The following is a 19,032-nucleotide window of genomic DNA, read 5'->3' on the forward strand; positions in this document are numbered from 1 at the left end:
TTGAAACTCAGGTCTCCTGATTCAAAATCCATTATTTTTTTCTCTTGTGTTCTGGATTCCTTTGGCAGTATCTGGGAAACCTGTGGGTCCTTTCTCAGAATAACATTAAATGCATAAAATATTGAATTATAAAGGAAACCAGTTACATTGAAATACAGTGATCTTAACCTCGGATTAAGACATCCTCCTTTACACCTGGTTGCCTTTTAGAATCTGGTGGACAATCTATTTGTGCACTAGATGACTTTAAAACTCTTCTCCTCCCTTAACCCCTCATTTTTCCAGGATAGTTGCAGTAATATTAGAGGGTTTTTCAAGTACAATTAACTGAACAATTGTCATACTAATAGCATTACTTTTTTTTTAAACTAATGGAATTCAAATAAAGTTTAGTCTTTTCACAAATAATGTTTACTGTGGCAAAAACTTTTTAAAAAATAATATATATATATAATTGTATGTGTAGGTCAGTAGAATGTGGCCGAGTGACCTCATTCTGAAGTTAAGTTTTGCTGTCATGCAACTCTTGAGGGGAAATGATATTAATAGATTCTTTTAAACTATAACTCCCTAGGAGAGAATGCCAAACTTGTTTACTCTCAAGATGGTGCTCATCCTAAAAACCGTTCCCACGCTCCTCAGCAGGATCCTGCCAACCTTCCGAAGTGTGACACTGGCTTTGCAGAGAGTCTGCTTGGCATGAAGAATATAGTCCTTTCATCTGAAGATTTGTTTTCCTTTATAAAGGTATTATAAAATCAGAATATTAGCTTGAGTTCTTTCTCTTCTCCTTCCCTCCTCCTGACCCATAGTTTAAATGTGCCTGAATTAGTAAGTCTTAGATTTTTCTTTGTTACAGAATACCTGATTTTATAGCTATGGCCATATTAAAAGCTTCCCCTTAAGTCAAATATTTTTCCAGGGTTGGATCTCAGAGTTAGAATGTTTAGGATAAAATTGCTGTGATGTTTCTGATGAAAAGTCATTTCAAACCTCACTTTGACATAGATTGGCTCATCACTGTGAAGTCCATGGAGCAATGTTCATTCTTCATCACCAGATAAGAACCAGACAAAAATTAGGCCCAAGCTACAGTTCTTTGTTGGCATGCAGAGGAATATATGGCAGAAAGGCGTTGTCAAGCATTAGGAAGGTGGATTAACAGCACACCTGCTATTAGTAGGAAATTTGAAAATTGTATGTGTCGTGATTGTGTAAATATTTGTTAACATACACTTGTTTTTCAGCATAAACTCACAACACAGGAAGAATGGAATAAACTCATTCAGCTCCTCACCGAATTCCAAAAACAGAATGTTGATTTTTTATATAGTAATCTTGAATTCATTCTGCCATTGCCAGTTCACATCATCCCAGAGTCAAAAGATCTTTGTATTTTGCCTGAAACTTCATATGCTTCCCCAGCAAGGAAGAATGAGAATCACCTGAATGCTGAGCGTTCTGAAGAAGACCCTTCTTTAGTAAAGGCCAAGAAAGTTAAGCGTCAGAAGAAGATGGTCACATTGGATGATAGCGACTTGTTTGACACTGCTTTGAATTATTCTGATGAAGATATTAGTTTGCCCTCAGCTGTTCCACCCTCAAGCTCAGAAGAGAGTAGCTCTGCCCTCAAACCGAGTGCAAAAGGGAAGAGTAAGAAAACCTTAGAATCTGACGTGATGTTTGTGTCTCTTCCTCCTAAAACTCTCAGACAACAAAAATGTCCTCTTGCTTCTCACTGTTTAAATTCACTGACTGAATTTATGGATGATATGTCTTTCTTAGATTCCCTTTTACCTAATCAAAGGGAACAAAAAGAGTTTGGTAAAAACGAAGACTTTAACTGGACAAATGGCAGGGTCAAGAATGGCCTTTGTGATGAGTTTAGACAAGAATCTCGTGATGGCCAGACTTGCCAAGGCTTGGAAGAGCTGAAGGCAGTTGTGGAAGCACTCAGTTTTACCAAGTGCTCTTCCACTATTTCAAAAGTTTTGGAAACCTCTTTGGACTCTTGCAAGAAGTTAGGAAAAGATCCAACCAGAGACCTCACTTTGTACATTTCAGAACAAAGAAATAATGTATACTTCAGTCAGTCTGCTGCAGATGTAGAGTAAGTCTTTTCCATTTTTAAGATGAATTTTGGTTTATATGGTTTGTCCCCTTTGTTTTCCAGTATATTCCTTCCTGGTCTTTTTTTTGGTGGGGCATAATAAGAATCCAATTTCTTTTTGAGTGTAATAGAATTATGCGGCGGGATCGACCCCTTGGATTGAATTTTCCAATCTTCAAAAACTGCAAAAGCATAAGTCATTATGACATTTATTGTGAATTCATTACTGCACTGCAGAAGATGAAGCTTTCTATGCTAATTTGGACCATGTACAGTAAATGATACTAATTATATTTTGATATTTCACTGATTTTCCTAAGTTGTTCTTGATATACAGTAAAAAGACTATATATTTGTGAGCAAGTATTTAAAATAACCAAAAAACTGCGTTATGAACTATATCTTTGGTTGTGATAGCTCTTATTTAGGCTGATGTTTTTTTTTGTTGCCTGGAGCTGAGGCAGATAAGAATCCAGTTTGAATAGGAAGGAGCAGGCCCAGATAGAGAGGAACCTCAAGGGTTAGGTAGAAGTGTGATCTTTTTAATACAACAGTCACTTAAGAGCCATTGAAAATTTTTGGGCAGAGGAATGACATGTTGAAAGCAATATTTGGAAGTAGTTCATTTTTGTAGCAGGTTAAGATGAGAGAGAAATCAGCTTGTGTATGTGTGCGGTTCCATTTTTATTGGATATATATATAAAGATTAATTATTTCCTTTTTAACTTGCAGCAAAGCACAGAAGAGGTTGGCAGTCGTAAAAGCTGTATTTTCTGGTAAATCTCTTTTAAACCTGGGGAGTAGCAGACAGGCCAGCCTTGCAGAGTATTTACCGACCCTCCGATGCATCTGTAGGATGGAGAAGTTAAAAGAGCAAGAAAAGAATAAGAGAAGGTGAAAGCTCTGAGTAATATCTCTGTGATCTGTTTCCATTAGATGAAAAGAAACATTACCAAACTGTTTCTTATTCTTTCTCTTTTGACAGATTCCTGCACTATTTTGAAGGAATTCATCTCGACATACCCAAAGACACTGTGAGCAGTTTGGCAGCTGACTTCCCCTAGTTTTCTATGCTAATGGTGCCATGTACAGTAAAAGATACTCGTTACATTTGAATATTTCATAGATTTTTCTGTGTCATTAAATTTCTTCTTCATGTACAGTAAAAATAGACTTTGTATATTTTATATTTGTGTGCAAGTATTTAAAGATAACCAAAAGTCCGGCTTACACATTGTATATTTGGTTGTGATACCTCTGCTATAGGCTAATATTTTTGTGCTCTTCTCTTGTCTATTTTGACCCTTTTATTTTTTTTAAACTTTGTTTTTCTGTGAAAGGAATAAGTTATTTCTCCTGGAAATAACTGGAGTGTAGATTTAATGGCTATATGTCTAGAGATATTTGTGTTTCAAGTTATTCTCAAATATTTTCTCCCTCACTGCCTCCCTGTTCCACTGACATGATCAGGACTTTTAAAAATTTAATAATGAACTTCAATAAGAGAAGAATTTCTTCCAAAATAAATTTTTGCAAAATTCACTCCCACTTATGTTGCTAATTTAAATCTTTTAGAATCACTTATGACATATTTTGAAGAGAATTTAATTTTAAGAGTCAAGGAAAATGACTTTAATGAAGTTTTTCCTATTGTATTGATATTTAGCAATATTCTACCATTGGATTATCTAGACAGTGGAGTTTTATAAATATTTCTCTACTATCATCTTATGTGTTGCTTTATTTTGTCAACCTACAAGTTGCTTTGTACATTTTTCTATCTTTTTCTACCTTTGATGTGTTATATTTCATAAAGATTTTAACAAAATTTCAGATGACTGAACATTTTATATATCTTCATGATTAATTGAATTTGGTCATATTTGGATGAATTATTCTTGGTCAGTCTTTCTGTATCTTGAGATGACTGAATTCCTGTATTTTTCCATATAACTGTTAAGGTATTTCCTTTTAAGATTTTGCTTTCTGATTAAAGAGAGAAAATGTAATTAAATGATTTAAAATATGGTCAAGTTTTACTTGAAATTACTTTGCAAATGATTTAACCAACTCTACTTTTAAATGGATCGTAAATTAGAATTACCTTTTCTATTTTCCCTCTTAAATAAAAATGCCTTCATTAATCACTACTATGTGCCAGCCCTTTGACTTAGGCATCTCAGGTAACTAAACAGGTTATACAGTTATAAAGTTACTATTCAGGGACACTTTGTTAGATTAGTTATAATGATAAATATGGGCAATTCAAAGATGCATTGGAAAATTTTTATCAACAAAAAGAACATAAAGAAATTATCCATGACTTCAGTATTGTAATTGGTGAAAAAAAAAAAACACTAAAAAGGAGCCAAAATCTGAGTAATTGAACCCAGTGGTAATCCTAAAAAACCAGTAATGAAACAAAATTACTATTAATTGAATAGTTGAGCTCTCTTTAGTTGGTATCTAAATATTAAAGGAGAAAGGGCTCTTAATGTAGTAGTTTAAATCTTGATCATTTTACTCATTTCCTGACCTTTTCTTCAGTATCTTAAATATCTAAGTATCAAGTTAGTATATTGGTCTAATTAATGGCCAAAGAAAGCTTGGTTGGTACTTAGAAAAGAACTATTGTTGTGTAATAATTTTGGGAGACACAAGTCACTTTTAAACTTTGAATCAATAAACCAGGACAAGTAAGTGACATATGCTGGAATAGTCTCTTTTGAGACTGTAAATGAGCTTTCTCTGTGCCTATGATTTTATTAGTGTAGGGTATTATCAGTGAACAGCAGCTTAGCACTTTACTTGAAACTTATAGTAGAAGGCTGCTTAAAGCTTCCACGGGTCATGGACCTAGACAGGATCATACATTCAACATGGGTCAGACATAGGACATGAATCCTGGGCTCCCAGGAATGAGGACAATCTATTTTTCTATGATGTCTCTGGTAGTTAAGAATAAATATTTTCCCCCAAAATATTTCTCAAGACAATAAAAGGCTATAGGAAGACCAATAGTAAATTCTAGTAAAATAGAGAAGGTACTTAAAGTGATCTAATAAAATAATAGAACTTAATAGAATTTTTTTAAACAATCTTCTTAAGTTCCATTACATCACTGGTTATGTTATATCATCTGGAAAAAAGTACTCTCTGTATCTTGTGAAAGCATCCTATGTGATGGATAATTTTACAGATGAACAGCTTGGTTCCTAATATTCCATTCAAGTCATAGCCCCATAAATCGTTGTGATGTGGAAATGACTTGGGTTCTGAAGAGACGTGCCAGGAGAGTACAAGATCTGGCAGTTCTATAAAAACTGTTAGCTTAAAGTACATATGGCTCTAGTGGCATCTAAGGAACAGCCTAGGTAATTTCAGAAAGGCTCATAATCTACAAATTTGGCCCTTAAATGATATATCCATTTATTTTTTTTTCCTGGGGTTTTGAAGGAGCGGATGGGAACAGCAATTCAGGAGAATTATTAAGAAAACCTGGAGGAGGAGGCAAAGTTTACCTTGGTAGAAGAAATAGCCATATTAGTGAAATAAAGGAAATAGGGCAAAGGGATACATTTAAACTGGCTTGGACAATTTTAATATCCTTGAGAAAAACAATGTTGCTTTTTAAATGTTGATCAGTAATGTATGCCAAAGTTGTGAACTGTGGTTCTTGGCTTCTTTGAAAAAGTTTTTCAGAGGCAGCTAGGTGGTGCAGTGGATAGAGCACTGGCCCCGAAGTCAGGAACACCGGAGTTCAAATCTGCTCAGACACTTAACGCTTCCTAGCTGTGTGTCCCTGGGCAAGTCACTTAACCCAAATTGCCTCAGCAGGGGAAAAAAAAAGAAAAAGTTTTAAAGTCAAGCATTTATTTTCTCTCCCCCTCCCATAAAAAAGCAAAATAGCACCTTAGAAAATATGCATATTCAAGCAATTGACCATATCCCAAATACGTGTGTCCCATTCTACATCTTGACTTTTGGCTTTTATGTTACAAGTTCAAATAAATTGTCTAGGAAAATTGATTTGACTTCCAAGTTGAATGAGCTCAGCTTTTTGTATCATCAGTAAAAAATAAGCTATCCCAAAATGTGAATTTCTTATGCATAACCTGTATCATTGTGCCATTTAGTACTATTTTGCTACAAAGTCCTTCCCTGAAAGAAAATAAAATTAATGCAGGGATGCTTGAAATTAGGTAACTCTGGAATTACATTTTCAATTACCAGTACTTAAATAAATCTGTAAGTTTATCAATGAAGGTACTATGTGGTTCAAAAAACCTTCTTACCTTTTTATATATCTTTTTAAAAATGTTTTATTGGTGCGGTTTTTTTTGATGACACTTCCCAGTGAAGTGCTTCCTTCATCATCCCATAGAACTCTCGTTTCTAATAAATATAGTTAAACCTCATTCCACACCTGTTGACCAGCGCCTCTGTGGGGACATGCTTTACTATTAAGTCTCCAGAAATCATATTTGGTCTCACTACATTTACCAGAGTTCTAAAATCTTTATTTAATACTTTTTTTAAGTTTTGCTTACTCTATGGCCTTGGAGATGAATGAATAATAAATGTGTGTGTGTGTGTGTGTTAAAGCTTACTTTGCAAAGTACTATGTTTAGTATTTGGTATACAAATAGGAAAGGTAATTCCTGTTCTCAAAGTGCTTATATTCTGATAGGGAGAAGCAAAATGTAAAGAAGGCTTCTGTTTCAGTGCAGATGGAAAAGACCAATGATCCCGAGGATGGAGCTACAGCAAAGTGGTGAGCCAGGCAGACCAAAGCCTGGTTGTGGGGTTGGAAAGCAATCCAAGTTGGCAAGTGTATAAGGGAGAAATAATATGCCATGTCATTTTTTTTTTAAACATTTGGATTGATGAAATCTTACTTTGCAGTGCCAAGGACTTTGATAGTGAGTAGTCTTTTCTGGGTCTTTGGTAACCATGACTGAGGATGAAGGGCATTATCTCCACAGGAGGTGCAATACTTACTGCAAGAGAAACTGAGACTGGTGATGGATCTTTAGAGCTTAGAGTTCTGAGCTGCAGTGGGCCATACTAAATTTGCATTAACCAGTCAATGCATATTCCGTGGCACATAGTAGATGCTAGATAAGTGGTTTTTGACTAAATCCTTGGCAGTGTAGGAGGGTATATGTACCAACTTGACTAAAGAAGCAGGGTAAACCAATGGAACAAAACCCCTGTAATTTAAGGAGTAAGATTGGAGTTGTGAGTAGTTCCAGCACTTCCAGCCTAGAGAACCCAAATTTAGGAAACAAAATTATATTCCTGGTGGATTCTGTAGGGTTGGAACACAATAATTTCAAAAATATCTAAAACTACAAGTGGCTCATCAATATGCTATCGGTAGAACAATATGGTAGTAGCCAATAAGGGCTGTCAACTGTTCATATTCCTTCCCAGGGATTCCAGTAGTAAGACTATACTGGAAGCTGCTATTGATCAGAAAGTTTTTGAATGGTTTTAAATTTAGATTAATAACTTTTGTTTTCACATCAGCCACGTTTTCTACTGCACTCCTTTCTCCACTCTTCACTCCAGATAGCTTCCTATAAAAGGCATTTTGGGGATTGGAACTCGATCTGTGGTTTTACTGAGATTGGAAACTCCCAGGTAAGAAAATTCCCTCTACCAGTGTATGTCAGAACCTTCCCTAAAACTCGGTTTTAGAGTACCTAAGGTAATGTCAAACTCAAATAGAAATAGCCAGCCATACATAAGGATACCTGTGACAGCAGACTGTCCTAGAAAGCCACATATTAATATCTATATTTTATTGCATTTTTGTTTTGTTAAGTATGTCCCAGTTACATTTTAATCTTGTTCTGAGACACTCCAGAGTACTGTGAGCAGGCTATTTGGCATGTCTGGCCCAGAACAAAGAGAGATGAACTGGTTTGATGAGGATCTAAACAACCCAAAGGAGGAGATTAAACTCAGGTCTTCTTTACATCTAGTACAGCTTCCTGTTAACCACAGCACGGAGCCTAATTTTCTGTCACAGAGGCCATGGCGGGAAGTCAAATATAAGACCAGAAAAGGAGAAAGGCATCAGGTTGTAAAGGTTTTTTAAAAAATCAAAAACCTTAAAAAGGTGAAAAGAAAACAAATAATTAAAACACAATAATATTTAGAGAGCAACAGTTTTTATTATTTCAGTGTTTTCTGGAGCCTCACAAACATTAAAATCCACAACGGAAATACACTTCATTTGTCGATCTGTAGTGTAATAGTATCTATGGCACAGTTTTCAAGGAGGAGAGTAATAGACGATTTCTTGCTTTTCGGGCACCATTACTGAGATGACAGACAGACAGGTAAAGGCATCTCAATGACTCTAGCAGTGAGCTCCTAGCAGGCATTCTAAAGAGCTGATCTGATATCACGTTTTAGATGATTACTAAAAAAAAACAGAAGCCATCCAGGTATCTAAAAATCCCAACATCAACTAATCAGATTCCCTCAGTCTTTGACATGAAAAATCAAAAGATGGATCATTTGTGCAGTCTTAGAAGTGCTGCCGAGAATCAAGAATGTTCCTAATGGAAAGGACTTTAGAGATGATCTAGTCTCACCCACACTAATTTTACAAATGAGCATTTTGTGGGTCAGTGTGGAGTAAGGGAAAAATACCCTAGATTTGTGGACCTCAACTGATCCGGTATTAAGTATCACCTCACCTGCTTAGACTTCAGCTCCCTGAGCCTCAAGCTGAGGGGCAGGCCTGGAGAACCTCCCATGCCTTTTTCTTCTCTCAACATAGATAGACCTGGGTCCTACCCTGAGTCCAGAGGTGCTGCTCAAGATCATCCAGTTGGTAGAACTGGGTCTCTGTGCCAGACATCCTCAGAACTTGCTTCTGCCCAAAAGCTTTCCTGACTGGAGGTCAGCTCTAGCTGCAGAGAAGTAAAGAAGGCATGTGCTGGGCTGCTGGAGGACGGCTGGGGAAGAAGGTGGGGAATCCCAAGGCCTCTCTGGGAAGCGGCTGGGGCCAAGTCGGAAGGCCATCAATGTAAAGTCAGAAGGCTTAAAACTGGAGACCATCGAGTCTAGCCCCCATGTTTCACAGTGAGGGAAGCTGAGGGCATGTGCCCAGGTTCACACAGGGAGGGTGTACAGGGCAGAATTTGAACAAAGAGATTCGGGACTCCAAGTCTGGTACCGTGAGCAAGACATTTTAAGAGCCTCCGCATTGCGCCATCTTGCATACAGGAAAAGTTTTATTAATGAGGGCTGAACACCAAGAGTTCATAAAAAGCCACTGCCTGAAGCAGAGAATCCCACAACTCTTCCTTCCTTTCTCCTCCATTGGTCTCCATCAGGTTTCTATAGCGCACCACGCTCTCAGAGGGAAAGGACACACGGGACTCTGCTTTCAACGTAGAGTCTGAGAGAAACTGCTGCACCACAGCCATGCCGCTAGTCCGCATGGATCCAAGCATCAAATCAAAGTGTTTCCCCACCACATTCCGGCTCATGCTCAACACCCGATGGTGGCCATCATGAGCTAATGTTTTATTTAACAAGGAATACAGCATGGCCTCCACAATGTGGAAGTGTAATGCAACTGGAAACAGAGTTGTCTGCTGAAGAGAAAATGTTCTTTTTTCCAAAACATAGAAATCTGCTTCAGGAATTTCTGAAACTATTGAAGAAATCTAAAAGCAAGGAAGAATCACCGAGAAGTCAACAATTATTGGTGAGTCACTTTTTTCCTTCAGCACAGCATTATTTCCTAACAACACCTTGACTTTAGAAACTGCATATATTTGATATAGAAAGATTAGGTTATCCATCAGTGCTGTTTACATTAATCTATATTCTTTTTCAAAAATGGATTTTTATTCAGAGTTGCATCTAGAAATGGCACATTTATAATCAGCCTAAATTTTTATAAGTGGATTTATAAAAGAAAAACACCATAGGAGCTACAAGTCTGGATCATACTACTCCTAACTCTGTCACTAACTAGCTCAAGAAAATATGTGCAAGTCCCTGAATACAAGTCACCTCATGAATAGGATGTCAACTAAACAAGATAATCATGGTTCTTGTGCCAGTCTAAAATGGCTATTTATCAAATGTTTCTAAATCAATATTTGTTGACTTTGATTTTCTTTCTTTTTCTCTTAATAAGTGTTTTAAATTTTAATATTCTTTTTTTTTTTAAATTCTGCTTTCTGAATTTTTTTTTTTTTTTGGCTGAGGTAATCGGGGTTAAATGGACTTGCCTAGAGTCGCACAGCCAGGAAGTGTTAAGTGTCTGAGACCAGAGTTGAACTTAGGTCCTCCTGACTTCAGGGCTGGTGGTCTATCCACTATACCAACTAGCTGCCCCTTGCTTTCTGAATTCTTTCCCTCCCTCCCATTCCTTCCTTACCCACTGAGAAGGCAAAAGGTATTTTATCAATTATAGAGATGAAATCGTGCAAAACATTTCCATATGTTGCCAAAAAAAGTAGGAAAAAACAAATTGAAAACAATGCTTTGATTTGCACTCAGAACTATCAGTTTTTCTCATTGTCTCAGGACAATGTATTGATCAGAATAGCTAAGTCCTTCACAGTTGATTATCATTATAACATTGCTTAACTGTGTGCAATGTTATGCTCACTTCATTTTGCATCAATTCATATAAATCTTTCCAGGTTTTTCCAGAATTATTCTCTTCATCATTTCTTACAGCATAATAAATAGTATTCTATCACAATTAAATACCACAACTGGTTCAGCCAATCCCCAACTGATGACATCCCCTCAATTCCCAATTCTTTGTTCTCTGCAATACAGATCTTACAGTATATACACATAGTATTGCTGGGTCAAAAGATATGCAGTTTTATAGCTCTTTGTGCATCATTCCAAATTCTTCAGAATGATTGGACATATTCATAGCTCCACTTACAGTGAATTAGTGTTCCTACTTTTCTACATCCCCTCTAGCATTTATTGTTTTTCTTTCTGTCTTAATAGCCAATCTAGTGGGTGTAAGATGGTATTTCAGAATTGTTTTAATTTTCCTTTCTTTAATTAGTAGTGACTGAAGAGCTTTTTTTCATGTAATTGTTAATAGCTTCTTCTGAAAACTGATCATAATCTTTGACCATTTGTTATTTGGGGAATGAGTCATATTTTTATAAATTCGATTCAGTTCCCTATATATTTGATAAATGAGACCTTTATCAGCAAAACCCGCTGTAAAATTTTTTCCTCGGTTTTTTATCTTCTTTTAATCTTGGCTACACTGGTTTTGTTTGTACAAAAATGATATTTATTTTTATTTTCCCACTTAATAGTATTTTGTTTTTCCAATTACATGTAAAGATAGTTTTTAACATTCATTTATTTTATTTTTTATTTTATTATAGCTTTTTATTTACAAAATATGCATGGGTAATTTTTCAACTTTAACCCTTGCAAAAGCTTCTGTTTCAACTTTTCCCCTTCTTCCCCCCATTCCCTCCCCCAGGTGGCAGGCAGTCCAATACATGTTGAAAATGTTAAAATATATGTTTAACATTCATTTTTGTAAGATTTTGAGTTCCAAATTTTTTGTCTCTCCTTCCTTCCCCTTCCCCTCCTCCAAGATAGCAAGCAATCTGATGATATGTTACACATTTTAAAAACTTTTTGATTGAATGTAATCAAAATTATCTATTTTACTTCCCTTGATTTTCTCTATCTCATTTGAAGCAGGGAATAATGCACCCTTATCCACAGATCTAAAAGGTAAAATTTTTCCATGCTCTCCTAATTTCTTTTTTTTTTTTTAATAGGAAATATGGGACAAAACTAAGGATATCTGTGTCCTCATCCTAACTTTGCCGGCTCCTAATTTACAGGCAAAGTCACTTGCCTGGTGACAGGAAGAAACAACCACAAAGTGATTAGTAAGACTTATCTTATCCACCTCCTCCAGTCAATAGGAACATTAAATAAAACATGGAGGCTCTTTCAAAAGTTAAGACATAGATAACATGCTGATTGGAAGTTAGGAAGATTTAGGAACATATGCCACCTCTAACTCTAAAGGTGTGACCATAGCCAAATCAATTCACCTAAAATGGGATTTATTTTTCTCATCTGTAAAACAGGAATGACAGAACCTGCAGCTACTACTGTCATCAGGCTGCTGTGGGACTAAATAATGTACATAAAGAGCATGGTATACTTTAAAGTCTTGTGTAAATGTCAATTATCACAATATAAGGTGGTGAGGACATTTTGAAAAATTTACAATTCTATAATTTAGTATCATTTTTTCCTGTGCTCATTTATAAAAACGTTAGTCCCTACTAAATTGTAAAATTGCTATTTCTAGAGCCAACTATGAATGAAGATCCAAAGGGATGGAGGATCTAAACATTTAAGTGAAGACAAACATAAAAAAATTAGATGGAATCTAAGGACTGACTACGCTTTGCTGTGTCTTCATAATGTAGGGAGGAATAGGACAAAGGCGGCTTTGGGAACTAGACTCTGGGAAAGACAACTTACCGTTTCCAGATACACAGATGGTGTATTTGTTTCTTTCATCAACTTAAATTTATTTCTTTGTTGCCAGCCAAGAACTGTTAGTCTATTATCAAGATGAGCCCAGGCAATTTTTTCTTTGCCAAAAACAATAGACACAATACTATCAGCTTCCTAAAATAAATAAAAAATATGGTTCAACTGCTAATATCCTGGAGGATCGTACACATTGTAAAAGACTCCCTTTATACAGATGTCATACCTGAATCACCTTCTAAATGTCTAGTCTAATAGTCTAATAATATAGATAATATGCCAAGCATAAAAAGAAGCCATCATAACATTTCTAAGGCCTGAAAAGCACTACAATATAAGCTTTAGAATATGGTCATGCCTTGCCTGCAGAGATGCAACTGAAAGACACAATTACTGATATCCTTTCATTTCACTGTAGTACAGGACACAAAATAAACCCACATAAGTCATCAGCATTCTTATATATCACTAACATTTCACTGTAGTAAGCCTTGGAATCGTATTCAGAAATAAAGGATAGGAACTAATTTTTCAATCTGTAGGAAGTAAAAGAACTAAATCTTGCTTTGGAAACAATACAAAAGTCCTACTGAGGAACAGGAGATATTTTTCAATTGTGATATAAAAGAAAAGCTGCCTTTCTCATTTTTTTCTAACAGGTCTTGGGTGCTGATAGAATTAGTGGGTCCTGGCCTCTTTTAAGATCAGAATCTCTTTAATATCAAAACATTTCAAATGCCCACAAGTGATGGCAGGTATCCTTACCCATAAGGAACCAATTACTGAGAAGACATAAAGAAACTAAAAGAAACCCTTATGAATTTATATTTTTTTAATCATAACTATATGTATATTTGAAAACATATACAAAAATGTGCAAGGCATTGAGTCTACAGAAAGTCCATGGGCTTATTCTGGAAAGTCAGGCTGTTAGCCTGTTTTTGTTTGTTAGCAATTCAGATAAACACAAGACTTAATTTGCACAGATCTGCAGACATTCTGCAGTAATGGCACAGCCATCAAGTTGGACACCACTGGGATAAATAATTCTTTAATGGTTTCTCTTTCAATGACTGTTTAATGTCTTGCCTGCTGGATCAAGCTCAACTCCTGGACTCTCCTAATCTGGTTCCAGCCTGCACTATTCTTCTGCCTTCACGCTCCATTTTAGCAACAACCGTCCATCTCCTATCTATCTCTGTGGTTTTGCCCAGGCTGTGGTGCATGTCTTCCCTACCTCTGCCTTTTAGAATCCTTAGCTATCAGCCAAAGCAACATCTTCTACAGGCAATCTGTTATGGTCACAACATTTGCTAGTGCCCTCTCCTCTAGGAATTACACTTTATGTATTTTATGTTTAATTTTCTACACACAAATGTAACTTTGCACAAGTCATATCCTCTCTAGGCCTGTTTTTCTATCTGTAATACAAAGGGTTTGGCTAAACTCTCTTCTGGCTTTAAATCTATGACCCTATGTTGTATTTACTCTATTAGAATATAAACTTAAGGGCAGGAACAGTTTCTTTCTTTCTTTTTTTTTTCTTTTATCCTTTTAGCATTATTCAGTGCTCTGAAATCTGGCCCTAACATACTTTAGTAACTTAGTTTCTCAATACCCTTCTCGTATACCTTGCCACTTTGTCCCAGCCACAATCTTTGAATCCTATATTTGCCATCCTTTAAACAAGCTATTTTTATTTCTCACTCCCTTCTCATTTCCAAATCTTGCCTTTGCTTCAAGATCAAGGAAGCTTTCCTATCTAATTAAGCTCACAGTTCTGTCTTCTTCACTTCCTGGCTAACTAATGGCACTTAGTTTCTTAGTACTCAGCACATATTGCTAATGAATAGTTTATGGGTATATATTAAATGCTTATGTATAAATCTTGGATCTCCAAATAGATCAAAAGCTCTTGAGGGCAAGGACAATTTTTTGTTTTTGTTTTTTTGAATCACCCATCACACTGATTTACACAGAAAAATTAAGACAGATTTTAAGAAACAGGCATACCTGAAGCTTCTTTTTTTCTATTACTGGTTTAACAACCTTTCCTAATGACCGATTTTCTGGTATTATTTTCTCTTTTTTTTTCCTTTTCAATTCTGGCAGTAGAATTGAGTTACACACTTTCACTGTAATTTTAAACTGAAACAAAGGCACTTCCATTAAGCTTTTCAAGTCTTGAAAAGGTCCATGCTTTTCCCTGTGTTTTACAATGTTGACAGACTTCCTTCCTCGAAGAAATGTAAAAGTGGCAAGTTCATTCACAGATGCAGTGTTGAGCACTTGCAAAATAGTTGATTTCTGTTCAGAAGAGTAGAGGTCTTCCAACTTTTCCCCAGTGTCCTTTAAGCTCTCATCTGATGAAGCTGAAACAAAGTCTGTTTTCTTCATTGGTGCTATGGATTTTCTCTGACAGCAGGAGAACAAAGGCTGGTAAGGAGATGGACACATTGCAACCTGAAAATATTTCCATTTTCCTAAAATGGGAAAAAATAATTGGAATCATAGGACCATATATTTAAAGCCAAAAGTATTAAGAGTTTATCAAATCCAGGAGTTCTTAACCCAAAGTCTGTGAATTTAGTTGTGATTTAAAATATATATCTATATTGAACCATACTTCAATATAATTCGTTTCTTTTGTAATTTCATGTATTTTATTAAATATAACTCGGAGTAGGTTTGACCAGATTGCCATAGGGGTCCCTGACACACACAAAAAGGTAAAAAATTGGCCTCTTATTTTACGAATGATTAAAGACAAAACTGATTTCACAGAGAATTTCAGGAATTTGCCCAAAGTAGCCCAGTAGTAACATTATAAATGGCAGGGCCAGACTTTGAGCCCTCTTAATCCAGATCTAGCACTCTTCTCACCAGATAACTACTGTGATGTGTGGTTCCCTGCCACAAGTTCCTCTCTCCTCTCTCCTTTCTCCTTCCTCTCTCCTAGGTGGAGGCCCTAAATCTTATTTCCTATCTAGTCATATATTTATTTCTGTGTACATGGTAGAGAGGAGAATCTGTTAAGTTTGATTCCCTCTAAAGAGCTTTATCCTCACTGCAAAACAACCTTGGACTGGGCAAGTCTGCAGAAAGTACCTACAGAGCTAAGAGAGTGGATTAGTGGCAGCCCCCCACCCCATCTTCTCCTCTAAATGACTGGAAATCACCTCAAATCAAATTTTGGAATAGCCGAGCCAACAAAAGTTAGAGCAAGACATTTTTCAGACATTTTCAAGGCAGTTTAAGAAAACTTTTAAAAATCTATGCATTAACATGATAATTGTATAAATATGTATGCATATATTGGGTTTAACACATATTGGATTACTTGCCATCTAGGGAAGAGGGGGAATTTGGAACACAAGATTTTGCAAGAATCTGTGTTGAAAAATGATCCATGCATATGTTTTGAAAATAAAAAGCTTTAATAAAAAAAAATAATTTTTAAAAGTCTATGCATTGGGATAGAATTGTCCAGACATGTGGTAGTGGCAATAGAGGCAGCAGCAGTAGCTTTCCAAGTTTTCAACCCAGAGATGATGAAGGGATCAGATAACTAGTCAGAAAGAGAATACTGGGGACCCTCTGCTAGCACTGGGTGAAGCCAGTGCTAATTGGCAATCTATTACCCATAGGCAGTTCTGGGTCACAGTTCTAGGACAAAAAAAAAAGACACAAGAGAGCAGGGGCCCTAGTCACTGTTCCAAACCAATAAGGATCACTAAAAACTTCTGATTGCAGGCAGAGACCTTTTCTTCGTAATGACCAGAGTCCAAATCACATCATTCCCTCATCACAACACTCTGGAAGTACCGAAAACTTATAGATTTCTAGAACAAGATGTGAAAATACCAGTATGAGAAAAACATGGCTTGGTTCAATGTCTCCCTGTCTCAAGGTGATCAGAGCCCAACTTTAACATAAAGTTAAAAGTAAAAAAATTAGTCTGGAAAAATAAGCAAATAACAAAAAAAGAATCTGACTACAAAAAGCTATTATGGTGGCAAGGAAGACCAAAACACAAACTCAGAAGACTATATCAATGTGAAAATAGCTACATGAAATGCCTTAAAGAAAAAAATACTAATTGGAACCAAACCCAACAAGAATTCCAAGAGGAGTTAAAGAAAAAATAATAAAGTAGAGGGAAAACTGGGAAATGAAGCAAGAATAATGCAAGAAAATTATGAAAAGAAAATTAACTATTTGGTAAAAGAACCCCCCTTCTCCCCCCCATATTGAAGAAAGTAGCTTAAAATGCAGAATTGGCCAAATAGAAAAAGATACAAAAATTCATTGAAGAAAAGAATTCCTTAGAAAGCAGATCTGGCCAAATAGACAAAAAGTTATAAAAACTCACTGAAGAATATAATTCTTTAAAAATTAGAAATGGGCAAATGCAAGCTAATAATAAGACATCAGGAAACAATAAAACAGTCAAAAGAAGGTAAAAATAGAAAAAAAAAATGTGACTTCTCATCAGAAAAACAACCAATCTGGAAAACAATAACTGAATTGCCTAAAAGACATGATCAAAGAAAAAGGCTACATATCATATTTCAAGAAATTATCAAGAAAAATTCCCTTGACATCTTAGAACCAAAGAGTAAACTAGAAATGGAAAGAATCTACCTAAAAGAGATCCCAAAATAAAAATTCCTAGAAATAGTATAGCTAAATTCTTGAGCTGCCGGTGAAAGAGAAACTATTTCAAGCAGCCAGAAAGAAACAATTCAAATATCATAGAGTCACAGTCAAGATTACACAAGATTTAGTGGCTTTCATGTTCAGGCCTTGGAATATCATATTCTAGAAGGCAAAGAAACTAGGATTACAACCAAGAATTACCTACTCTGCAAAACTGAGTGTAATCCTTCAGAGGAAAAAAATACTTAAAGAAATGGAGGACTTTCAGGCATTCCTGATTTAAAAAAAAAGACCAGAGCTGAAAGGAAAATTCAAACACAAGACTCAAGAAAAGCACTGAAAGGGAAACAAAAGAATAATCATAAGGTCAATAAAATTAAACTGTTTACATTCCAATTTGGGAATTTGATATATGAGCTTCCAAGTAGTTTATCTTTATTAGATCAGTCAACAAGAGTTTAAATATACCTAATTAAAAGAGATGGTCAGGGAAACTACATTATGCTAAACGATACCATATGTAATGAAGAAATATCAAAAATTTTAACAGCAAATGCTTCTTGATAAAGTCCTCGTGTCTTAAATATGTTTCCGTGGGTGTGTATATGCCGTGTGTAGAAATGAATCGAATTTCTAAAAATCAGAGCCATTCCCCAAATGACAAATGGTCAAATAAACGGGAGTTTCAGAAAAAAATCAAGACATCTAGTCATGTGAATACACATCCTAAATCACTATTGAATAAAGAAATACAAAGTAAAACCTCTCTGAGATAACACTAGAAATGACAAGTGTGGGAGGGGAGGAGAGAAAAATGGGTACAGGAACTGTTGGAGGGAACTCGCTCTCGGGGCCTGACGGCCAGCGGGATACACAAGCGCCTCAGCAGGACGGACACAGCGCCGTCTGCGACGGCCTTGGGCTCTTCTTACCTCCAGGGAACAGACGCAGGACGCCCGGGAAACTCATGTTGAAAACACCGCGTTTCCTACCACCGGTCCCGACTTCCGGCGAAGTTGCGCTTTTAAAAGAGGACTTCCGGCTCTGTAGCTCCGCACAAACGTTCCGGCCTGCAGTCCGGGTTCCGGGAGAGGAGCTGGGGAGGACTAGGCACTCTGGTGCACCCTGGCGGCCACTCTTGGGCAGGACAGGGGCGGGGCTTTCTCCCAAATCAGAAGCTCGTTTGAGTAAAATAGTTTTTTAAGAACATCCAACCCCACAATGGGTTTTTGCATGCATGCATGCATCCATATACGCCCCACCCCCACACTTACACACACGATACATATATACACTATGTATTATACTTATTTACAAATTGTATGTTTAATATACATTATATTACTGTAATACACTAATACTTATAACGTACTACATTAGATGTAATTATATTATAAAAAAAATAAATTAAATTTAATTAAACTAAATAAATTAAATAAAAATAAAAAATAGAAATTTAAAAATTCTTAAGGATGAGACATAGATGAAATATTATTTGAAATATTTAACAAAAATCAAATACAGTAAAACATAGATAATATTATTTATTTTAAAAGCAAGTCAGCATGTGCCGGCGGAGATCCTTTTGTTAGCAAACAAATCCCAATCTTCCTCCCCTTTCTTCTTGAGCATGACACCATTCCTCTGTAAGGGGATTGGACCAGTACCTCTAAGGTCCTTCCACACCTTCTAAAGCACCTTTCATCCATCTGCTAAAGAGA

The 19,032-nt window shown here is 36.1% G+C and overlaps 2 protein-coding genes across 2 annotated transcripts in view; one reads left to right on the plus strand and one right to left on the minus strand.

Moving 5' to 3' along the window:
• ATAD5 (ATPase family AAA domain containing 5) overlaps nucleotides 1-4,257 on the plus strand; it is a 30,647-nt gene extending 26,390 nt beyond the window's left edge. Inside the window, exons 20-23 of the mRNA XM_051992378.1 lie at nucleotides 575-747; nucleotides 1,248-2,110; nucleotides 2,843-3,004; nucleotides 3,096-4,257. Of these exons, the coding sequence (XP_051848338.1) occupies nucleotides 575-747; nucleotides 1,248-2,110; nucleotides 2,843-3,004; nucleotides 3,096-3,174 (1,277 nt within the window). The 3' untranslated portion in view covers nucleotides 3,175-4,257. The remainder of the gene's footprint in view (nucleotides 1-574; nucleotides 748-1,247; nucleotides 2,111-2,842; nucleotides 3,005-3,095) is intronic.
• Nucleotides 4,258-8,272: 4,015 nt separating this feature from the next.
• On the minus strand, nucleotides 8,273-18,318 carry TEFM (transcription elongation factor, mitochondrial). Its single transcript, XM_051992379.1, has 4 exons — nucleotides 18,244-18,318; nucleotides 14,666-15,135; nucleotides 12,641-12,790; nucleotides 8,273-9,801 (listed from the first exon to the last, which is right to left on the minus strand). The coding sequence occupies exons 1-4, from the start codon at nucleotides 18,278-18,280 to the stop codon at nucleotides 9,367-9,369; spliced, it is 1,092 nt and encodes a 363-aa protein (XP_051848339.1). The 5' UTR covers nucleotides 18,281-18,318; the 3' UTR covers nucleotides 8,273-9,366.
• Nucleotides 18,319-19,032: the final 714 nt, after the last annotated feature.

Source organism: Antechinus flavipes, chromosome 4 (assembly GCF_016432865.1).
Source record: "Antechinus flavipes isolate AdamAnt ecotype Samford, QLD, Australia chromosome 4, AdamAnt_v2, whole genome shotgun sequence".
Classification (NCBI taxonomy): domain Eukaryota; kingdom Metazoa; phylum Chordata; class Mammalia; order Dasyuromorphia; family Dasyuridae; genus Antechinus; species Antechinus flavipes.

Coding starts and splice junctions, on each gene's coding strand:
- TEFM (XM_051992379.1), bottom strand. CDS start 18,280: ATGAGTTTCCCGGGCGTCCTGCGTCTGTTCCCTGGAG. Junction 15,136..18,243: donor CCTGCGTCTGTTCCCTGGAG/GTAAGAAGAGCC, acceptor TTCCCATTTTAG/GAAAATGGAAATATTTTCAG. Junction 9,802..12,640: donor CATCTGTGTATCTGGAAACG/GTAAGTTGTCTT, acceptor CCTTGCTTTTAG/ATTTCTTCAATAGTTTCAGA.